The following is a 24,131-nucleotide window of genomic DNA, read 5'->3' on the forward strand; positions in this document are numbered from 1 at the left end:
AGGACGGGTGTTACCTCTATACTACTACAGGCACCACCTTGTAGGACGGGTGTTACCTCTATACTACTACAGGCACCACCTTGTAGGACGGGTGTTACCCCTATACTACTACAGGCACCACCTTGTAGGACGGGTGTTACCCCCTATACTACTACAGGCACCACCTTGTAGGACGGGTGTTACCCCTATACTACTACAGGCACCACTTTGTAGGACGAGTGTTACCCCTATACTACTACAGGCACCACTTTGTAGGACGAGTGTTACCCCTATACTACTACAGGCACCACCTTGTAGGACGGGTGTTACCCCTATACTACTACAGGCACCACCTTGTAGGACGAGTGTTACCCCCTATACTACTACAGGCACCACCTTGTAGGACGGGTGTTACCTCTATACTACTACAGGCACCACCTTGTAGGACGGGTGTTACCCCCTATACTACTACAGGCACCACCTTGTAGGACGGGTGTTACCCCTATACTACTACAGGCACCACTTTGTAGGACGAGTGTTACCCCTATACTACTACAGGCACCACTTTGTAGGATGAGTGTTACCCCTATACTACTACAGGCACCACCTTGTAGGACGGGTGTTACCCCTATACTACTACAGGCACCACCTTGTAGGACGGGTGTTACCTCTATACTACTACAGGCACCACCTTGTAGGACGGGTGTTACCCCTATACTACTACAGGCACCACCTTGTAGGACGGGTGTTACCTCTATACTACTACAGACACCACCTTGTAGGACGGGTGTTACCCCTATACTACTACAGACACCACCTTGTAGGACGGGTGTTACCTCTATACTACTACAGGCACCACCTTGTAGGACGGGTGTTACCCCTATACTACTACAGGCACCACCTTGTAGGACACAGGCACCACCTTGTAGGACGGGTGTTACCTCTATACTACTACAGGCACCACCTTGTAGGACGAGTGTTACCCCCTATACTACTACAGGCACCACCTTGTAGGACGGGTGTTACCTCTATACTACTACAGGCACCACCTTGTAGGACGGGTGTTACCCCCTATACTACTACAGGCACCACCTTGTAGGACGGGTGTTACCCCTATACTACTACAGGCACCACTTTGTAGGACGAGTGTTACCCCTATACTACTACAGGCACCACTTTGTAGGATGAGTGTTACCCCTATACTACTACAGGCACCACCTTGTAGGACGGGTGTTACCCCTATACTACTACAGGCACCACCTTGTAGGACGGGTGTTACCTCTATACTACTACAGGCACCACCTTGTAGGACGGGTGTTACCCCTATACTACTACAGGCACCACCTTGTAGGACGGGTGTTACCTCTATACTACTACAGACACCACCTTGTAGGACGGGTGTTACCCCTATACTACTACAGACACCACCTTGTAGGACGGGTGTTACCTCTATACTACTACAGGCACCACCTTGTAGGACGGGTGTTACCCCTATACTACTACAGGCACCACCTTGTAGGACGGGTGTTACCCCTATACTACTACAGGCACCACCTTGTAGGACGGGTGTTACCCCTATACTACTACAGGCACCACCTTGTAGGACGGGTGTTACTCCTATACTACTACAGGCACCACCTTGTAGGACGGGTGTTACCCCTATACTACTACAGGCACCACCTTGTAGGACGGGTGTTACCCCTATACTACTACAGGCACCACCTTGTAGGACGGGTGTTACCCCTATACTACTACAGGCACCACCTTGTAGGATGGGTGTTACCCCTATACTACTACAGGCACCACCTTGTAGGACGGGTGTTACCCCTATACTACTACAGGCACCACCTTGTAGGACGGGTGTTACCCCTATACTACTACAGGCACCACCTTGTAGGACGGGTGTTACCTCTATACTACTAAAGGCACCACCTTGTAGGACGGGTGTTACCTCTATACTACTACAGGCACCACCTTGTAGGACACAGGCACCACCTTGTAGGACGGGTGTTACCTCTATACTACTACAGGCACCACCTTGTAGGACGGGTGTTACCTCTATACTACTACAGGCACCACCTTGTAGGACGGGTGTTACCCCTATACTACTACAGGCACCACCTTGTAGGACGGGTGTTACCCCTATACTACTACAGGCACCACCTTGTAGGACGGGTGTTACCTCTATACTACTACAGGCACCACCTTGTAGGATGGGTGTTACCTCTATACTACTACAGGCACCACCTTGTAGGACGGGTGTTACCTCTATACTACTACAGGCACCACCTTGTAGGACGGGTGTTACCCCTATACTACTACAGGCACCACCTTGTAGGACGGGTGTTACCCCTATACTACTACAGGCACCACCTTGTAGGACGGGTGTTACCTCTATACTACTACAGGCACCACCTTGTAGGACGGGTGTTACCTCTATACTACTACAGGCACCACCTTGTAGGACGGGTGTTACCTCTATACTACTACAGGCACCACCTTGTAGGACGGGTGTTACCTCTATACTACTACAGGCACCACCTTGTAGGACGGGTGTTACCTCTATACTACTACACATACCACCTTGTAGGACGGGTGTTACCCCTATACTACTACAAGCACCGCCTTGTAGGACGGGTGTTACCCCTATACTACTACAGGCACCGCCTTGTAGGACGGGTGTTACCTCTATACTACTACAGACACCACCTTGTAGGACGGGTGTTACCTCTATACTACTACAGGCACCACCTTGTAGGACGGGTGTTACCCCTATACTACTACAGGCACCACCTTGTAGGACGGGTGTTACCCCTATACTACTACAGGCACCACCTTGTAGGACGGGTGTTACCTCTATACTACTACAGGCACCACCTTGTAGGACGGGTGTTACCTCTATACTACTACAGGCACCACCTTGTAGGACGGGTGTTACCCCTATACTACTACAGGCACCACCTTGTAGGACGGGTGTTACCCCTATACTACTACAGGCACCACCTTGTAGGACGGGTGTTACCTCTATACTACTACAGGCACCACCTTGTAGGACGGGTGTTACCTCTATACTACTACAGGCACCACCTTGTAGGACGGGTGTTACCTCTATACTACTACACATACCACCTTGTAGGACGGGTGTTACCCCTATACTACTACAAGCACCGCCTTGTAGGACGGGTGTTACCCCTATACTACTACAGGCACCGCCTTGTAGGACGGGTGTTACCTCTATACTACTACAGACACCACCTTGTAGGACGGGTGTTACCTCTATACTACTACAGGCACCACCTTGTAGGACGGGTGTTACCCCTATACTACTACAGGCACCACCTTGTAGGACGGGTGTTACCCCTATACTACTACAGGCACCACCTTGTAGGACGGGTGTTACCTCTATACTACTACAGGCACCACCTTGTAGGACGGGTGTTACCTCTATACTACTACAGGCACCACCTTGTAGGACGGGTGTTACCCCTATACTACTACAGGCACCACCTTGTAGGACGGGTGTTACCTCTATACTACTACAGGCACCACCTTGTAGGACGGGTGTTACCCCTATACTACTACAGACACCACCTTGTAGGACGGGTGTTACCCCTATACTACTACAGATACCACCTTGTAGGACGGGTGTTACCCCTATACTACTACAGGCACCACCTTGTAGGACGGGTGTTACCCCTATACTACTACAGGCACCACCTTGTAGGACGGGTGTTACCTCTATACTACTACAGGCACCACCTTGTAGGACGGGTGTTACCTCTATACTACTACAGGCACCACCTTGTAGGACGGGTGTTACCCCTATACTACTACAGGCACCACCTTGTAGGACGGGTGTTACCTCTATACTACTACAGGCACCACCTTGTAGGACGGGTGTTACCTCTATACTACTACAGGCACCACCTTGTAGGACGGGTGTTACCCCTATACTACTACAGGCACCACCTTGTAGGACGGGTGTTACCTCTATACTACTACACATACCACCTTGTAGGACGGGTGTTACCCCTATACTACTACAGGCACCACCTTGTAGGACGGGTGTTACCTCTATACTACTACACATACCACCTTGTAGGACGGGTGTTACCCCTATATTATACTATATGAGCAGTAGCTCTCCTCACCCAGCTTTGCAGTAGACAAAGCCAAGAATTGGTTGAGATGCAGAACGTCTCCGCAGAAGAGGACGACTCAAGGACTTCATGAATTTACTGGGGATGTTTTTATTCAGATTTTTGGGGAGGGGGAGGGGTAGCAGCTCCTTGAGGCTGCTGCGCTTTCTTCCAATTAATTGTCTATGTCCGGCCAAGAAGGAAGCCATCAATATCTGTATGATTCGTCCTTTATCTTCCGCCATCTGCGGATGACAATCTGTCCTGTGGAGCGGTCCGCGGTGTCGTACACGAGGCAGCAGACATTACGCTGAGTGTTATGAGCCTCGCGCACCATCATTACGCTGCCAATTTAGCACATGTTGCTCCGAGTCTCTGGTGCCGCTTCCGCAGCGCTCGTCCATGATGGAGCGGATAAGTTGGATGCGAGCCCACGGCTAAATGATGGCATGTCTGTCATCAGCAGCGGGCAAGGCTTGGCACGGGCAGACATTACTGCTTAATTAGCGCGCTCCGCATGACAAAGAAGACACAGTCTGTCACCGCCGTAAATACCCGGGATGCCAGCGCTGCACCAGGGTGGCACACAGCTGGAAATAGGGCAAGAAGATCCCCAACCCCACCTGTGCATCACACCGGGGTCTAGTTCCTGAGTCATGTGACAATGAGCAGAGAAGAGACAGATTTTATCTCTGATGAGTCAAATTTAGCGGCTGGAGTGGCAAAGTCGCTATCTTTGGTTCTGTAGCACCTAGAAACATGATTCTGGTAATCTATTAAAGATGATAATCTCTTCTTTCACACCACATGCTGTGGTTCTGTGATTAACAGAACCAGAGACACAGACAGAAAAAGGAAAGAACTGGATCTTTATCAGCAGATGGTATTTCCAGCTATACCTTTAGCTTTAGTTTATAGCGGCTTGTGAGCGCGGTGGCTGCACACGCTGACTCTCCCCAGCTCCAGTGTTTGGGCATGAGGCTGGGCACCTCTTTCTGTTTTTTAGTTCTCTGCTATCTTTCCAATGACATATCATGAGTAGAGGTGAGCAGACATGATACCTGCGGTCATGTTCGGCCGTGTAACCTGGGCAAATGTGAACATCGGGTCCTTTCATCTCTAATCATGAGCTGATATGTTATAGAAACGCGTCAGGTGTAGAATAAAAGTCCCAATGAATGAGATAAATGAGGGGATGGTGACGGCTTCCGGAAACACTTTCATTGCAGATCTGGACGGAGTAAACGGGGCAGTAGTGATACAGCTGTATTACACACAGAGCAGAACTGCCCCTGATGGGTGGCTGCAGGACAGGAGTAAGGCCGTTATCAGATCAGAGTCCCATGCATGTGTTATATATGGGACTGGACGGTCTCTTCTTTTAGGCCAATATGTTTTTATCAAGATTTAAATAAAGTGTTTAGGTTTGTAAATGTCACAGTCTAACTATGAGGAATAATCCATTCTATATTCAGCTTTTTATGTCGTTATCTCTATCTCTGTAGACCACAGCCTGATGCCTTCTGAAAGATGAGATTCTTATCTGTAATATGACACCAGCAGCATGTTTCTAGGTGCTATAGAACTGTACATAGTTAAATTTGACTCTGCTAATTGTCACATGACTTTGGAGGAGATTTTATTTTAGGTAATCGGGTGAGATCTCACATTCGAGAGGGGATACTAGGAAAGTACCCCCATCCTCTTCCTGAGGGAGCTGGGAGTGTAATAGGGTAAAATCTGCTGACAGGTTCCCATTACTTACATCAGTAAGTAGAGAAAATACTGTTATCATGCGCTCATTGTGTCAGGCTACTTACTAGGAACCCCAGAAACCAGTCTTAGGGGTCGGAGGACTCTGAATGCTCGTAGCGCTTTCACATCAAATCCTGCCCCTTTGCCCCCCAGGGCGCTGCCACCATCTGCCTTGGTCGCTTGTTCTAAAATTGCACTGAAAAGTCTGAAAGGCAAAGAAAAGGAAGATTGTAATACACAACACGACAAGAAGGAGGGTGCAGACACAGCAGCACAGAGTATTTCAGACACAACTCACCCTACTACGACGATGATGAAGTCCAGCAAGTTCCAGCCGTTGCGGAGGTAAGCGTTGGGATGGAAGAGCAGGCCATAGGCGATGACTTTGAGGAAAGCTTCCACCGTGAAGATGATGAGGAATAGATATTCTACCCGCTCCTACAGGAGAGACAAGAAGATTGGGGTGAGCCCCTCTTACAGTGTGACTGCGCTATGACCAGCGACAGACTGTCCTGTTACCGGCCCTTTAAATGTCATATTATAGAAAAGATAAACAAGTTATCAGGCGGCATGAAAAATGGCCCAATCCTCGGAGGAGCCGGAGCGGAGGGCGGCTGCGGCCATGTTTAATGGTCAATCAGCCGCAGCTCAGGAGCCCAGGGATAAATCCTGACCTGACATCTGTAAGTGAGTCATTCAGGAGAAGAACCCCCCCCCAAACATACTGATCCCCTATTTATCTCTCAGACACAGACGTGAGGTCGCTAGATTGAAATGCGATATATTGATCCCAGTTCACGTCTTCAGTTCCGGCCACTTGCTGGAGAGATTTACATCCATCAGACAAATAATCTGAATCCCCTGGAATTCTGTATAATCTGCCGTCTGTGCGGTAAATCCCAGGACCCCGGGGCCAAAACCACCGACTACTGTCCATGTAAAGACCTAGCATGACATTAGTGTGAGCACCTCTCCTTACTCTATAACACCCGCTGTAATGCACCATTATACCAAGCACATGCAACACCCACAGACTAGGAGTGCAATCTGTCCTGGGGAGTAGTGTTAGTAGCAGCAGGACTGTGATTTATGGATTTGTGTTACAGGATTTACTAGGAGCTTTTCCTCACATTGCTGTGCTCTGTGCTCCTCTGCTCTAGAACCCCTTTATCACTGTTCTGAGTGGATGCTACTACAGAGAGGAGGGGCTGTGACCTGCTGACAGGTTCCTCCAAAATAGTCTCCACTACTGACACATAAGCACCACAGAAGACAGTAGATCAAGTGAGTGTGTATCTAATCCTCTCCTGTGTAATACAGTGTGCTGAGCTGTGTATCTAATCCTATCCTGTGTGATACTGCCTGCTGAGCTGTGTATCTAATCCTCTCCTGTGTTATACTGCCTGCTGAGCTGTGTATCTAATCCTCTCCTGTGTGATACTGTCCTCTGTACCTTTGTATCTGTGTCTGTTAGTGTGTGAGCACAGGTGGAGTTCCCCTTTAAGCCTTTTCATTAGACTCTTCCCTCGGTTTCTGGAGGATTTTTCCTGCTGTGAAATGTTTCATGTTTTCTATGAAATATTTCCTGCTGCTGAATCCTTGTAATTAATTATTAATGGTGACGCCTTCATTTACATCATCCCCCCATCTCCAGTGCCCCAAAGAGTTGTATGAGGACTACCCTGGACCAAGGAGCTAGAGTGTGCCGAGTGCAGCTCTGGATGTGACTGGAGTAGATGTGAGCAGTGGCTCCTTAATAAGACGCCCATCATTTATTCATAAAGACTATTAGGAGCAGCTCATTAGCGCATCCTCAGGATATCGCCCTATTCCCAAATATGCATTAACCCCTTCCACTACTCTGCATTGGAAGACGCTGCAGGCTGGATGGGGTTAATTATCCTGAAAATGCCGCATTTAGCGCGGAGCGGAGGAGTGAGGCTCAGGACGCAGCAGCCCGGGGTGCGGTGGTGACATTTGCCAGCTTGTCCCGCAGAGAGGGAAACACATCAAGACATTTATGGGATAAACACTTAAAGGGGAAGACTCTTCTCTATTAGGGCATGCTCATACTAAGCCCCACCCCCCTGACCACCCTGCAAGGCCAGGTCATGACCCAGAGACATAGGTCATTGCTTCAGGTCCCCCCACAGTTTTAGCGCATCTCTGCAGCAGTTCTGCACTTTTGGTCAGTAAGAAAAGAACCCTGAATCTTTGCTACAACTGTATCCAAGCCAAACAAATTGGGTAGGATAGGACTGCAGCAAACCCTCGTCTGAGAGATGGAGAGTGTTCCCATCCATTGACAGCAAGCAGAGATATTGAAAAACTAAAGAATTTACACAATTCTTAGCAATCTGGAGAGGCCCCGGGGCCCCGCACCGCGCTCTGCCTGGTACAGTGTCACATCATCTCTCCTTATTACATGACAGCCGCGAGTGTGATTTCATCTGGTGAACAATCTGCGCAGCGATGATACAGGCGAACATGCTGCAGATCACCGCTGCCTGAATTATTGATAAATCAGAGACCGCACAATATACAGCATGACGTACACAGCAGCGCAGGGGGTATAAGGAGTCATAGCCGATCACTACACCTCCCAGAAGAGTCACCAAGCACATATACCAGCACATCAGGAGATCAGAAGTACACAGGGCTGGAAGACTGATACAGTGACTACAGGATCTCAGAGAGGCATCTATACACAGTTGTGGCAATCTACACAGTGATGTGACTGTGTGAGAGCCTTTCAGTATTTCAGGCCTATATTAAGGGGTATATTAGATCTGGCGTCCAGGAGGATGAATATCACAGCACTTCTACACACGTCTGCTCCTCTGTTTCCTACTAACAGCCATATGTTACCTGCTGCGAGAGAGCGAGAGCGTAACATCTCTAGTATATCCAAGAGTATCCATCACTACTGAGCCCACTGCAAGAGCTCCATGTCCCTCCTATCTATCCAGGTCTATCTATCCAGGTCTATCTATCTCCTATCTATCTATGTATGTATCATCAGTAAACAGAGAACTGTAAAATGTCATTTATTGTTAGTAAAACTACAGATGTTCTGTGAAGCCTCAGAGGTTTATTAGAGAGCATTAGTGAACAAACAGCATTATAAAAACTAAGAGGCACAGCAGACAGTTGAGGGATAAAGCAGTGGCACAGTGCACAGCAGGGTTAGGTAACTGCATCTGTAACTGGAAAGAGTATGGCACAACTGCCAGTGACAGCTCACACAAGAATCTCCAGCTTATAGATGTGCAAAGAATGGAAGAACCTCCAATAGAGTTTTTGGCAAAAATATTTTATTAAAGAAATTACAAAAAGTGCCATCAGTACCAGTGAGAATGTCTATAAACACATTAAGGGTTTGACAGACCCAGGGTCGGCTCCAGGTAACAGTAGGCTCCTGGGCGGCAGAGCCTCGGTGGCAAACTCACGTGGCAGCATAAAAATTTCAGAAACTAAAACAGTCTCCCTTTTCCCTAAAATAGTCCCTAGTTTATCATCCCAAACAGCCCCATCATGGTTATTTTACATTCTATAATCCTGCACAGCGAGGTGACATTACACCAATGTCTGTATGCAGTATGATGGCTAAGAGGGCAACTGTGCCCCGTAACCAGTCATGTGACTATGCCCCCCGCCTCTCCAAGAGGTACAAGAAATAGTCACATCATAACATCTCTCCACAAACACCGACTGCTGCGCCACATCGTGTTTACCGTAACATCACACAAAAAGGTGATCTCCTCCCCGTCTCCAGCTACACAAGTCTGATGCAACCAGAGAAGAATAGCAGCGCTCCGACACATCAGCAACATATAATAGAGGGAAGCTCTGGGATATGACCTGAAAATCTCCAACTAACAATAGGTCTGTTCTCCGCTCAAAGGAAACACAAGCCACAAATTATCATCAGAATATAAAGCCAAAAATAACCAGCATTGAAATGTAAAACTGTCCCCAAAATGTAACAGATATTTATTCTGCTGAGATAATAATTATGGTGTTATAGAGACTACAACACTTACTGTTAGCAGTAATATTTGTGTAAAAATATTATTACTATAGTACTGCCCCCTATGTACGGGAATATAACTACTATAATACTGCCCCTATGTACAAGAATATAACTACTATAATACTGCCCCCTATGTACAGGAATATAACTACTATAATACTGCCCCCTATGTACAGGAATATAACTACTATAATACTGCCCCCTATGTACAAGAATATAACTACCATAATATTGCCCCCTATGTACAAGAATATAACTACTATAATACTGCCCCCTATGTACAGGAATATAACTACTATAATACTGCCCCCTATGTACAGGAATATAACTACTATAATACTGCCCCCCCCTATGTACAGGAATATAACTACTATAATACTGCCCCCCCCCCTATGTACAGGAATATAACTACTATAATACTGCCTCCTATGTACAGGAATATAACTACTATAATACTGCCCCCTATGTACAAGAATATAACTACTATAATACTGCCCTCTATGTACAGGGATATAACTACTATAATACTGCCCCCGGTGTACAGGAATATAACTACTATAATACTGCCCCCCTATGTACAGGGATATAACTACTATAATACTGCCCCCTATGTACAGGAATATAACTACTATAATACTGCCCCCTATGTACAGGAATATAACTACTATAATACTGCCCCCTATGTACAGGAATATAACTACTATAATACTGCCCCCTATGTACAGGAATATAACTACTATAATACTGCCCCTATGTACAAGAATATAACTACTATAATACTGCCCCCTATGTACAGGAATATAACTACTATAATACTGCCCCCTATGTACAGGAATATAACTACTATAATACTATATACCCTTGTGTGTAGTGAAGCAGTGTATAGGCTCTATATGTGTAGTGTTGGGCTCTGCTTCTCAGTAATGATTATATACTGTATTCCTGGGGGATACTATAGAACATTTTCATGTTAGTTTGATGTTGGTCCCAGTCCTGGTGGTGACAGGGTTAATCCTCCCATCTCTCCAGCAGTGCAGATGGTGGGATCTGTCTCTCTCCCACTGATTTTCTATTTTAGTCAGTGGAGAAAGCTGCCGGTGTGCCGGGGTATGTCAGCTGAAGGATTCAAGGATAACCTCTCCCTGGAGCTCAACTGGTAAACCATGTGGTCAGGAAAGAGTTAACCAGCACTAGAGACCCCCCATATACCACAGGGACCCTGCACCAGGTGATATCTGATCAATGTAAATGACAGCTAATCCTCTCATGCGAAAACAAATACTTCCTAATAGACTTTCTGCTGTAAGTCTCTGCTTGCTGCCAGTGAATGGACACTTTCCCATGGATGTGAATACACCTCCTCTGTCTGGTCTTGTGCATTGGGATATAATATGTAATTCCAGCTACATAATAACATTGAGGGGGATTTATTATTGTGTCTAGAATTCTAGTCTGCGTCGGATTTCAGCGTTTTAATAACGGCTTGCACCGATATTTCCATCACCAGCGCCAGTTTTGAAGTGAGGAATGAAAAAGCACAAGCCGCGCCAGTTTCATTATTTTTGGCTTATTTTACCAACCTATATTTTTCGCGAGAAGCACCAGATCGCTAAACCACAAGGAAATGGTCTCCTCGTGTGTATTGCATCTTGTTATTATAATGGGGGGAAAGGGGAGGCATTGTGACGTCTGGCTAGTAGCAGGCACGACAATGACGCCTGACGGGCATCATAGAGGCAACTGGCTACTGGTGGGCATCATAGTGACTCCTGGCTACTGGTGGGCATCACAGTGGCTCCTGGCTACTGGTGGGCATCATAGTGACTCCTGGCTACTGGTGGGCATCACAGTGACTCCTGGCTACTGGTGGGCATCACAGTGACTCCTGGCTACTGGTGGGCATCACAGTGACTCCTGGCTACTGGTGGGCATCACAGTACCTCCTGGCTGCTGGTGGGCATCACAGTGACTCCTGGCTACTGACGGGCATCACAGTGACTCCTGGCTACTGACGGGCATCACAGTGACTCCTGGCTACTGACGGGCATCACAGTGACTCCTGGCTACTGACGGGCATCACAGGCACTCCTGGCTACTGACGGGCATCACAGTGACTCCTGGCTACTGACGGGCATCACAGTGACTCCTGGCTACTGACGGGCATCACAGTAACTCCTGGCTACTGACGGGCATCACAGTGACTCTTGGCTACTGATGGGCATCACAGTGACTCCTGGCTACTGACGGGCATCACAGTAACTCCTGGCTACTGACGGGCATCACAGTGACTCCTGGCTACTGACGGGCATCACAGTGACTCCTGGCTACTGGTGGGCATCACAGTGACTCCTGGCTACTGGTGGGCATCACAGTGGCTCCTGGCTACTGGTGGGCATCACAGTGGCTCCTGGCTACTGGTGGGCATCACAGTGACTCCTGGCTACTGGTGGGCATCACAGTGACTCCTGGCTACTGGTGGGCATCGCAGTGACTCCTGGCTACTGGCGGGCATCGCAGTGACTCCTGGCTACTGGCGGGCATCGCAGTGACTCCTGGCTACTGGCGGGCATCACAGTGACTCCTGGCTACTGGCGGGCATCACAGTGACTCCTGGCTACTGGTGGGCATCACAGTGACTCCTGGCTACTGGTGGGCATCACAGTGACTCCTGGCTACTGGTGGGCATCACAGTGACTCCTGGCTACTGGTGGGCATCACAGTGACTCCTGGCTACTGGTGGGCATCACAGTGACTCCTGGCTACTGGTGGGCATCACAGTGACTCCTGGCTACTGGTGGGCATCACAGTGACTCCTGGCTACTGGTGGGCATCACAGTGACTCCTGGCTACTGGTGGGCATCACAGTGACTCCTGGCTACTGGTGGGCATCACAGTGACTCCTGGCTACTGGTGGGCATCACAGTGACTCCTGGCTACTGGTGGGCATCACAGTGACTCCTGGCTACTAGCAGATAAGACAATGAGGCCTCACAGCATCACAGTGACTACTGGCAGGCATCACAGAGACTTCTGGCTACTGAGGGGCTTTACAATGACTCCTGGCTACTGGCAGGCATCACACAGACTCCTGGCGGGCATCACAGAGACTCCTGGCTACTGGGAGGCATCACAGAGACTCCTGGCTACCGGCGGGCATCACAGAGACTCCTGGCTACTGGGGGGCTTTACATTGACTCCTGGCTACTGGCAGGCATTACACAGACTCCTGGCTACTGGGGGGCTTTACATTGACTCCTGGCAGGCATTACACAGACTCCTGGCTACTGGGGGCTTCACAGTGACTCCTGGCTACTAGCAGATAAGGCAATGTGGCCTTACGGCATCACAGAGACTCCTGGCGGGCATCAGAGAGACGCCTGGCTACTGGCGGGCATCACAGGGACTCCTGGCTACTGGCGGGCATCACAGGGACTCCTGGCTACTGGCGGGCATCACAGGGACTCCTGAGATCCCCCTAGTGGTGGCTGTATATACAGTATGTAGTAATCTCCTGAGCTCCCCCTAGTGGTGGCAGTATATACAGTATGTAGTAATCTCCTGAGCTCCTCCTAGTGGTAGCAGTATATACAGTATGTAGTAATCTCCTGAGCTCCTCCTAGTGGTAGCAGTATATACAGTATGTAGTAATCTCCTGAGCTCCTCCTAGTGGTAGCAGTATATACAGTATGTAGTAATCTCCTGAGCTCCTCCTAGTGGTGGCTGCATGAACAATATGTAGTAATGTCCTGAGATCCCCCTAGTGGTGGCTGCGTGTACAATATGTAGTAATCTCCTGAGCTCCTCCTAGTAGTGGCTGTATATACAGTATGTAGTAATCTCTTGAGCTCCTCCTAGTAGTGACATTATATACAGTATGTAGTAATCTCCTGAGCTTCTCCTAGTGGTGGCTGTATATACAGTATGTAGTAATCACCTGAGCTCCCCCTAGTGGTGGCTGTATATACAGTATGTAGTAATCTCCTGAGCTCCTCCTAGTGGTGGCTGTATATACAGTATGTAGTAATCTCCTGAGCTCCTCCTAGTAGTGGCTGTATATACAGTATGTAGTAATCTCCTGAGCTCCTCCGAGTGGTGACAGTATATACAATATGTAGTAATCTCCTGAGCTCCCCTTAGTGGTTGCTGTATATACAGTATGTAGTAATCTCATGAGCTCCCCCTAGTGGTTGCTGTATATACAGTATGTAGTAATCTCCTGAGCTCCTCCTAGTGGTGGCTGCATGTACAATATGTAGTAATCTCCTGAGCTCCTCCTAGTAGTGGCTGTATATACAGTATGTAGTAATCTCCTGAGCTCCCCTAGTGGTGGCTGTATATACAATATGTTGTAATCTCCTGAGCTCCTCCTAGTAGTGGCAGTATATACAGTATGTAGTAATCTCCTGAGCTCCTCCTAGTGGTGGTGTATATACTGTATGTAGTAATCTCCTGAGCTCCTCCTAGTAGTGGCTGTATATACAGTATGTAGTAATCTCCTGAGCTCCTCCTAGTGGTGGGTGTTTAAACAGTATGTAGTAATCTCCTGAGCTCCCCCTAGTGGTGGCTGTATATACAGTATGTAGTAATCTCCTGAGCTCCCCCTAGTGGTAGCAGTATATACAGTATGTAGTAATCTCCTGAGCTCCCCCTAATGGTGGCTGTATATACAGTATGTAGTAATCTCCTGAGCTCCTCCTAGTGGTGGCTGTATATACAGTATGTAGTAATCTCCTGAGGTCCTCCTAGTGGTGGGTGCATATACAGTATGTAGTAATGTCCTGAGATCCCCCTAGTGGTGGCTGTATATACAGTACGTAGTAATCTCCTGAGCTCCCCCTAGTGGTGGCTATATATACAGTTTGTAGTAATCTCCTGAGCTCCCCCTAGTGGTGGCTGTATATACAGTATGTAGTAATCTCCTGAGCTCCCCCTAGTGGTGGCTGTATATACAGTATGTAGTAATCTCCTGAGCTCCCCCTAGTGGTGGCTGTATATACAGTATGTAGTAATCTCCTGAGCTCCCCCTAGTGGTAGCAGTATATACAGTATGTAGTAATCTCCTGAGCTCCCCCTAGTGGTGGTGTATATACAGTATGTAGTAATCTCCTGAGCTCCCCCTAGTGGTGGCTGTATATACAGTATGTAGTAATCTCCTCACAGAGACTCCTGGCTACTGGGGGGCTTTACATTGACTCCTGGCTACTGGCAGGCATTACACAGACTTCTGGCTACTGGGGGCTTCACAGTGACTCCTGGCTACTAGCAGATAAGGCAATGTGGCCTTACGGCATCACAGAGACTCCTGGCTGCTGGCGGGCATCAGAGAGACGCCTGGCTACTGGCGGGCATCACAGGGACTCCTGGCTACTGGCGGGCATCACAGGGACTCCTGGCTACTGGCGGGCATCACAGGGACTCCTGAGATCCCCCTAGTGGTGGCTGTATATACAGTATGTAGTAATCTCCTGAGCTCCCCCTAGTGGTGGCAGTATATACAGTATGTAGTTAACTCCTGAGCTCCTCCTAGTGGTGGCTGTATATACAGTATGTAGTAATCTCCTGAGCTCCTCCTAGTGGTAGCAGTATATACAGTATGTAGTAATCTGTATATACAGTATGTAGCTGTATGTGGCTGTATATACAGTATGTAGTAATCTCCTGAGCTCCTCCTAGTGGTGGCTGTATATACAGTATGTAGTAATCTCCTGAGGTCCTCCTAGTGGTGGGTGCATATACAGTATGTAGTAATGTCCTGAGATCCCCCTAGTGGTGGCTGTATATACAGTACGTAGTAATCTCCTGAGCTCCCCCTAGTGGTGGCTGTATATACAGTATGTAGTAATCTCCTGAGCTCCTCCTAGTGGTGGCTGTATATACAGTATGTAGTAATCTCCTGAGCTCCCCCTAGTGGTGGCTATATATACAGTTTGTAGTAATCTCCTGAGCTCCCCCTAGTGGTGGCTGTATATACAGTATGTAGTAATCTCCTGAGCTCCCCCTAATGGTGATGCATATACAGTATGTAGTAATCTCCTGAGCTCCCCCTAGTGGTGGCTGTATATACAGTATGTAGTAATCTCCTGAGCTCCCCCTAGTGGTGGCTGTATATACAGTATGTAGTAATCTCCTGAGCTCCCCCTAGTGGTGGCTGTATATACAGTATGTAGTAATCTCCTGAGCTCCCCCTAGTGGTGGCTGTATATACAGTATGTAGTAATCTCCTGAGCTCCCCCTAGTGGTGGTGTATATACAGTATGTAGTAATCTCCTGAGCTCCCCCTAGTGGTGGCTGTATATACAGTATGTAGTAATCTCCTGAGCTCCCCCTAATGGTGATGCATATACAGTATGTAGTAATCTCCTGAGCTCCCCATAGTGGTGGCTGTATATACAGTATGTAGTAATCTCCTGAGCTCCCCCTAGTGGTGGCTGTATATACAGTATGTAGTAATCTCCTGAGCTCCCCCTAGTGGTAGCTGTATATACAGTATGTAGTAATCTCCTGAGCTCCCCCTAGCGGTGGCTGTATATACAGTATGTAGTAATCTCCTGAGCTCCTCCTAGTGGTGGCTGTATATACAGTATGTAGTAATCTCCTGAGCTCCCCCTAGTGGTGGCTGTATATACAGTATGTAGTAATCTCCTGAGCTCCCCCTAGTGGTGGCTGTATATACAGTATGTAGTAATCTCCTGAGCTCCTCCTAGTGGTGGCTGTATATACAGTATGTAGTAATCTCCTGAGCTCCTCCTAGTGGTGGCTGTATATACAGTATGTAGTAATCTCCTGAGCTCCCCCTAGTGGTGGCTGTATATACAGTATGTAGTAATCTCCTGAGATCCCCCTAGTGGTGGCTGTATATACAGTATGTAGTAATCTCCTGAGCTCCTCCTAGTGGTGGCAGTATATACAGTATGTAGTAATCTCCTGAGCTCCCCCTAGTGGTGGCTGTATATACAGTATGTAGTAATCTCCTGAGCTCCCCCTAGTAGTGACAGTATATACAGTATGTAGTAATCTCCTGAGCTCCCCCTAGTGGTGGTGTATATACAGTATGTAGTAATCTCCTGAGCTCCTCCTAGTGGTGGCTGTATATACAGTATGTAGTAATGTCCTGAGATCCCCCTAATGGTGATGCATATACAGTATATACAGGGGTCAGAATGCCATGTGTCAGACTATAGATGGACACTAATCAGAAGCCCCAACAATCTAAATATTACAGCCTCCTTCAAATACAGATATTGTCTCTTTACTTTTTGTACACCCTCCCCCTCCAATATTTGACTTTTTCACCTGATGAAACTTCCTGTGTGGCGTCTCTCTTGTATCTTTGCTCAGGTTAATCGGACAATAATAATATTAGAATTGTCATTTAGTTAATTTTTAACTTGACGTTTCCACGGAAACTGGGATGCTGCAGGGATTTTCAAGCTGGGAGGATTGGGCGTCCAGGATGTACGACCCCCCCCCCCAGGACAGTAATAGAGACTCCACCCAACATCTCATAGGAAGGAGGAGACTTGTCCTTATACAACCTCAGAGACTCCACCCACCCTGGTATAACATAAGCTTTATATGGTATATTTCTACCTGTATAGTGGCATGGAGCAAGGTGGTATAACCTGGGGATCTCCTGTATATAATGATATATGTACAGCCGGTATAACCTGGGGATCCCCTGTATATAATGATATATGTACAGCCGCTATAACCTGGGGATCTCCTGTATATAATGATATATGTACAGCCGGTATAACCTGGGGATCCCCTGTATATAATGATATATGTACAGCCGCTATAACCTGGGGATCTCCTGTATATAATGATATATGTACAGCCGGTATAACCTGGGGATCCCCTGTATATAATGATATGTACAGCCGGTATAACCTGGGGATCTCCTGTATATAATGATATATGTACAGCCGGTATAACCTGGGGATCTCCTGTATATAATGATATATGTACAGCCGGTATAACCTGGGGATCCCCTGTATATAATGATATATGTACAGCCGGTATAACCGGGGGATCTCCTGTATATAGTGATATATGTACAGCCGGTATAACCTGGGGATCTCCTGTATATAGTGATATATGTACAGCTGGTATAACCTGGGGATCTCCTGTATATAGTGATATATGTACAGCCGGTATAACCGGGGGATCTCCTGTATATAATGATATATGTACAGCCGGTATAACCTGGGGATCTCCTGTATATAATGATATATGTACAGCCGGTATAACCTGGGGATCTCCTGTATATAATGATATATGTACAGCCGCTATAACCTGGGGATCTCCTGTATATAATGATATATGTACAGCCGCTATAACCTGGGGATCTCCTGTATATAATGATATATGTACAGCCGCTATAACCTGGGGATCTCCTGTATATAGTGATATATGTACAGCCGGTATAACCTGGGGATCTCCTGTATATAATGATATATGTACAGCCGGTATAACCTGGGGATCTCCTGTATAAAGTGATATATGTACAGCCGGTATAACCCGGGGATCTCCTGTATATAATGATATATGTACAGCCGGTATAACCTGGGGATCTCCTGTATATAGTGATATATGTACAGCCGGTATAACCTGGGGATCTCCTGTATATAATGATATATGTACAGCCGGTATAACCTGGGGATCTCCTGTATATAATGATATATGTACAGCCGGTATAACCTGGGGATCTCCTGTATATAATGATATATGTACAGCCGCTATAACCTGGGGATCTCCTGTATATAATGATATGTACAGCCGGTATAACCTGGGGATCTCCTGTATATAGTGATATATGTACAGCCGGTATAACCTGGGGATCTCCTGTATATAGTGATATATGTACAGCCGGTATAACCTGGGGATCTCCTGTATATAATGATATATGTACAGCCGGTATAACCTGGGGATCTCCTGTATATAATGATATATGTACAGCCGGTATAACCTGGGGATCCCCTGTATATAATGATATATGTACAGCCGCTATAACCTGGGGATCTCCTGTATATAATGATATGTACAGCCGGTATAACCTGGGGATCTCCTGTATATAATGATATATGTACAGCCGGTATAACCTGGGGATCTCCTGTATATAATGATATATGTACAGCCGGTATAACCTGGGGATCCCCTGTATATAATGATATATGTACAGCCGGTATAACCGGGGGATCTCCTGTATATAGTGATATATGTACAGCCGGTATAACCTGGGGATCTCCTGTATATAGTGATATATGTACAGCTGGTATAACCTGGGGATCTCCTGTATATAGTGATATATGTACAGCCGGTATAACCGGGGGATCTCCTGTATATAATGATATATGTACAGCCGGTATAACCTGGGGATCTCCTGTATATAATGATATATGTACAGCCGGTATAACCTGGGGATCTCCTGTATATAATGATATATGTACAGCCGCTATAACCTGGGGATCTCCTGTATATAATGATATATGTACAGCCGCTATAACCTGGGGATCTCCTGTATATAATGATATATGTACAGCCGCTATAACCTGGGGATCTCCTGTATATAGTGATATATGTACAGCCGGTATAACCTGGGGATCTCCTGTATATAATGATATATGTACAGCCGGTATAACCTGGGGATCTCCTGTATATAATGATATATGTACAGCCGGTATAACCTGGGGGTCTCCTGTATATAATGATATATGTACAGCCGGTATAACCTGGGGATCTCCTGTATATAATGATATATGTAGAGCCGGTAAAACCTGGGGCTCTCCTGTATATAATGATATATGTTCAGCCGGTATAACCTGGGGATCTCCTGTATATAATGATATATGTACAGCCGGTATAACCTGGGGATCTCCTGTATATAATGATATATGTACAGCCGGTATAACCTGGGGATCTCTTGTATATAATTATATATGTACAGCCGGTATAACCTGGGGATCTCCTGTATATAGTGATATATAGACAGCCGGTATAACCTGGGGATCTCCTGTATATAATGATATATGTACAGCCGGTATAACCTGGGGATCTCCTGTATATAATGATATATGTACAGCCGGTATAACCTGGGGATCTCTTGTCTATAATGATATATGTACAGCCGGTATAACCTGGGGATCTCCTGTATATAGTGATATATGTACAGCCGGTATAACCTGGGGATCTCCTGTATATAATGATATGGGTACAGCCGGTATAACCTGGGGATCTCCTGTATATAATGATATATGTACAGCCGGTATAACCTGGGGATCTCCTGTATATAGTGATATATGTACAGCCGGTATAACCTGGGGATCTCCTGTATATAATGATATATGTACAGCCGGTATAACCTGGGGATCTCCTGTATATAATGATATATGTACAGCCGGTATAACCTGGGGATCTCCTGTATATAGTAATACATGTACAGCCGGTATAACCTGGGGATCTCCTGTATATAATGATATATGTACAGCCGGTATAACCTGGGGATCTCCTGTATATAATGATATGTGTACAGCTGGTATAACCTGGGGATCTCCTGTATATAATGATATATGTACAGCCGGTATAACCTGGGGATCTCCTGTATATAGTGATATATGTACAGCCGGTATAACCTGGGGATCTCCTGTATATAATGATATATGTACAGCCGGTATAACCTGGGGATCTCCTGTATATAATGATATATCTACAGCCGGTATAACCTGGGGATCTCCTGTATATAATGATATATGTACAGCCGGTATAACCTGGGGATCTCCTGTATATAATGATATATCTACAGCCGGTATAACCTGGGGATCTCTTGTATATAATGATATATGTACAGCCGGTATAACCTGGGGATCTCCTGTATATAATGATATATCTACAGCCGGTATAACCTGGGGATCTCTTGTATATAATGATATATGTACAGCCGGTATAACCTGGGGATCTCCTGTATATAATGATACATGTACAGCCGGTATAACCTGAGGATCTCCTGTATATAATGATATATGTACAGCCGGTATAACCTGGGGATCTCCTGTATATAATGATATATGTACAGCCGGTATAACCTGGGGATCTCCTGTATATAATGATATATGTACAGCTTGTATAACCTGGGGATCTCCTGTATATAATGATATATGTACAGCCGGTATAACCTGGGGATCTCCTGTATATAATGATATATGTACAGCCGGTATAACCTGGGAATCTCCTGTATATAGTGATATATGTACAGCTGGTATAACCTGGGGATCTCCTGTATATAATGATATATGTACAGCCGGTATAACCTGGGGATCTCCTGTATATAGTGATATATGTACAGCCGGTATAACCTGGGGATCTCCTGTATATAATGATATATGTACAGCCGGTATAACCTGGGGATCTCCTGTATATAATGATATATGTACAGCTGGTATAACCTGGGGATCTCCTGTATATAATGATATATGTACAGCCGCTATAACCTGGGGATCTCCTGTATATAATGATATATGTACAGCCGCTATAACCTGGGGATCTCCTGTATATAGTGATATATGTACAGCCGGTATAACCTGGGGATCTCCTGTATATAATGATATATGTACAGCCGGTATAACCTGGGGATCTCCTGTATATAATGATATATGTACAGCCGGTATAACCTGGGGGTCTCCTGTATATAATGATATATGTACAGCCGGTATAACCTGGGGATCTCCTGTATATAATGATATATGTAGAGCCGGTAAAACCTGGGGCTCTCCTGTATATAATGATATATGTTCAGCCGGTATAACCTGGGGATCTCCTGTATATAATGATATATGTACAGCCGGTATAACCTGGGGATCTCCTGTATATAATGATATATGTACAGCCGGTATAACCTGGGGATCTCTTGTATATAATTATATATGTACAGCCGGTATAACCTGGGGATCTCCTGTATATAGTGATATATAGACAGCCGGTATAACCTGGGGATCTCCTGTATATAATGATATATGTACAGCCGGTATAACCTGGGGATCTCCTGTATATAATGATATATGTACAGCCGGTATAACCTGGGGATCTCTTGTCTATAATGATATATGTACAGCCGGTATAACCTGGGGATCTCCTGTATATAGTGATATATGTACAGCCGGTATAACCTGGGGATCTCCTGTATATAATGATATGGGTACAGCCGGTATAACCTGGGGATCTCCTGTATATAATGATATATGTACAGCCGGTATAACCTGGGGATCTCCTGTATATAGTGATATATGTACAGCCGGTATAACCTGGGGATCTCCTGTATATAATGATATATGTACAGCCGGTATAACCTGGGGATCTCCTGTATATAATGATATATGTACAGCCGGTATAACCTGGGGATCTCCTGTATATAGTAATACATGTACAGCCGGTATAACCTGGGGATCTCCTGTATATAATGATATATGTACAGCCGGTATAACCTGGGGATCTCCTGTATATAATGATATGTGTACAGCTGGTATAACCTGGGGATCTCCTGTATATAATGATATATGTACAGCCGGTATAACCTGGGGATCTCCTGTATATAGTGATATATGTACAGCCGGTATAACCTGGGGATCTCCTGTATATAATGATATATGTACAGCCGGTATAACCTGGGGATCTCCTGTATATAATGATATATCTACAGCCGGTATAACCTGGGGATCTCCTGTATATAATGATATATGTACAGCCGGTATAACCTGGGGATCTCCTGTATATAATGATATATCTACAGCCGGTATAACCTGGGGATCTCTTGTATATAATGATATATGTACAGCCGGTATAACCTGGGGATCTCCTGTATATAATGATATATCTACAGCCGGTATAACCTGGGGATCTCTTGTATATAATGATATATGTACAGCCGGTATAACCTGGGGATCTCCTGTATATAATGATACATGTACAGCCGGTATAACCTGAGGATCTCCTGTATATAATGATATATGTACAGCCGGTATAACCTGGGGATCTCCTGTATATAATGATATATGTACAGCCGGTATAACCTGGGGATCTCCTGTATATAATGATATATGTACAGCTTGTATAACCTGGGGATCTCCTGTATATAATGATATATGTACAGCCGGTATAACCTGGGGATCTCCTGTATATAATGATATATGTACAGCCGGTATAACCTGGGAATCTCCTGTATATAGTGATATATGTACAGCTGGTATAACCTGGGGATCTCCTGTATATAATGATATATGTACAGCCGGTATAACCTGGGGATCTCCTGTATATAGTGATATATGTACAGCCGGTATAACCTGGGGATCTCCTGTATATAATGATATATGTACAGCTGGTATAACCTGGGGATCTCCTGTATATAATGATATATGTACAGCTGGTATAACCTGGGGATCTCCTGTATATAATGATATATGTACAGCCGGTATAACCTGGGGATCTCCTGTATATAATGATACATGTACAGCCGGTATAACCTGAGGATCTCCTGTATATAATGATATATGTACAGCCGGTATAACCTGGAGATCTCCTGTATATAATGATATATGTACAGCCGGTATAACCTGGGGATCTCCTGTATATAGTGATATATGTACAGCCGGTATAACCTGGGGATCTCCTGTATATAATGATATATGTACAGCCGGTATAACCTGGGGATCTCCTGTATATAATGATATATGTATAGCCGGTATAACCTGGAGATCTCCTGTATATAATGATATATGTACAGCCGGTATAACCTGGGGATCTCCTGTATATAATGATATATGTACAGCCGGTATAACCTGTGGATCTCCTGTATATAATGATATATGTACAGCCGGTATAACCTGGGGATCTCCTGTATATAATGATATATGTACAGCCGGTATAACCTGTGGATCTCCTGTATATAATGATATCTGTACAGCCGGTGTAACCTGGGATCTCCTGTATATAATGATATATGTACAGCCGGTATAACCTGGGGATCTCCTGTATATAATGATATATGTACAGCCGGTATAACCTGGGAATCTCCTGTATATAGTGATATATGTACAGCTGGTATAACCTGGGGATCTCCTGTATATAATGATATATGTACAGCCGGTATAACCTGGGAATCTCCTGTATATAGTGATATATGTACAGCTGGTATAACCTGGGGATCTCCTGTATATAATGATATATGTACAGCCGGT

The 24,131-nt window shown here is 45.8% G+C and overlaps 1 protein-coding gene and 1 long non-coding RNA gene across 7 annotated transcripts in view; one reads left to right on the forward strand and one right to left on the reverse strand.

Annotated features, from left to right (window-relative positions):
• The window catches only part of CACNA1C (calcium voltage-gated channel subunit alpha1 C), a 245,397-nt gene that overhangs the window by 65,241 nt on the left and 156,025 nt on the right, over nucleotides 1-24,131 (reverse strand). For all 6 annotated transcript variants that reach the window (XM_072144910.1, XM_072144908.1, XM_072144907.1 and 3 more), the window contains exons 4-5: nucleotides 6,172-6,311; nucleotides 5,939-6,078 (exon numbers count right to left, since the gene is read on the reverse strand). In XM_072144910.1, coding sequence (XP_072001011.1) covers nucleotides 5,939-6,078; nucleotides 6,172-6,311 — 280 coding nt within the window. The remainder of the gene's footprint in view (nucleotides 1-5,938; nucleotides 6,079-6,171; nucleotides 6,312-24,131) is intronic.
• Nucleotides 1-24,131, forward strand: part of LOC140125953 (uncharacterized) — a 78,872-nt gene that overhangs the window by 7,592 nt on the left and 47,149 nt on the right. The gene's annotated exons all lie outside the window — the stretch shown is intronic.

The sequence above is a fragment of the Engystomops pustulosus genome, chromosome 4, assembly GCF_040894005.1.
Source record: "Engystomops pustulosus chromosome 4, aEngPut4.maternal, whole genome shotgun sequence".
NCBI classification, from domain to species: Eukaryota; Metazoa; Chordata; class Amphibia; order Anura; family Leptodactylidae; genus Engystomops; species Engystomops pustulosus.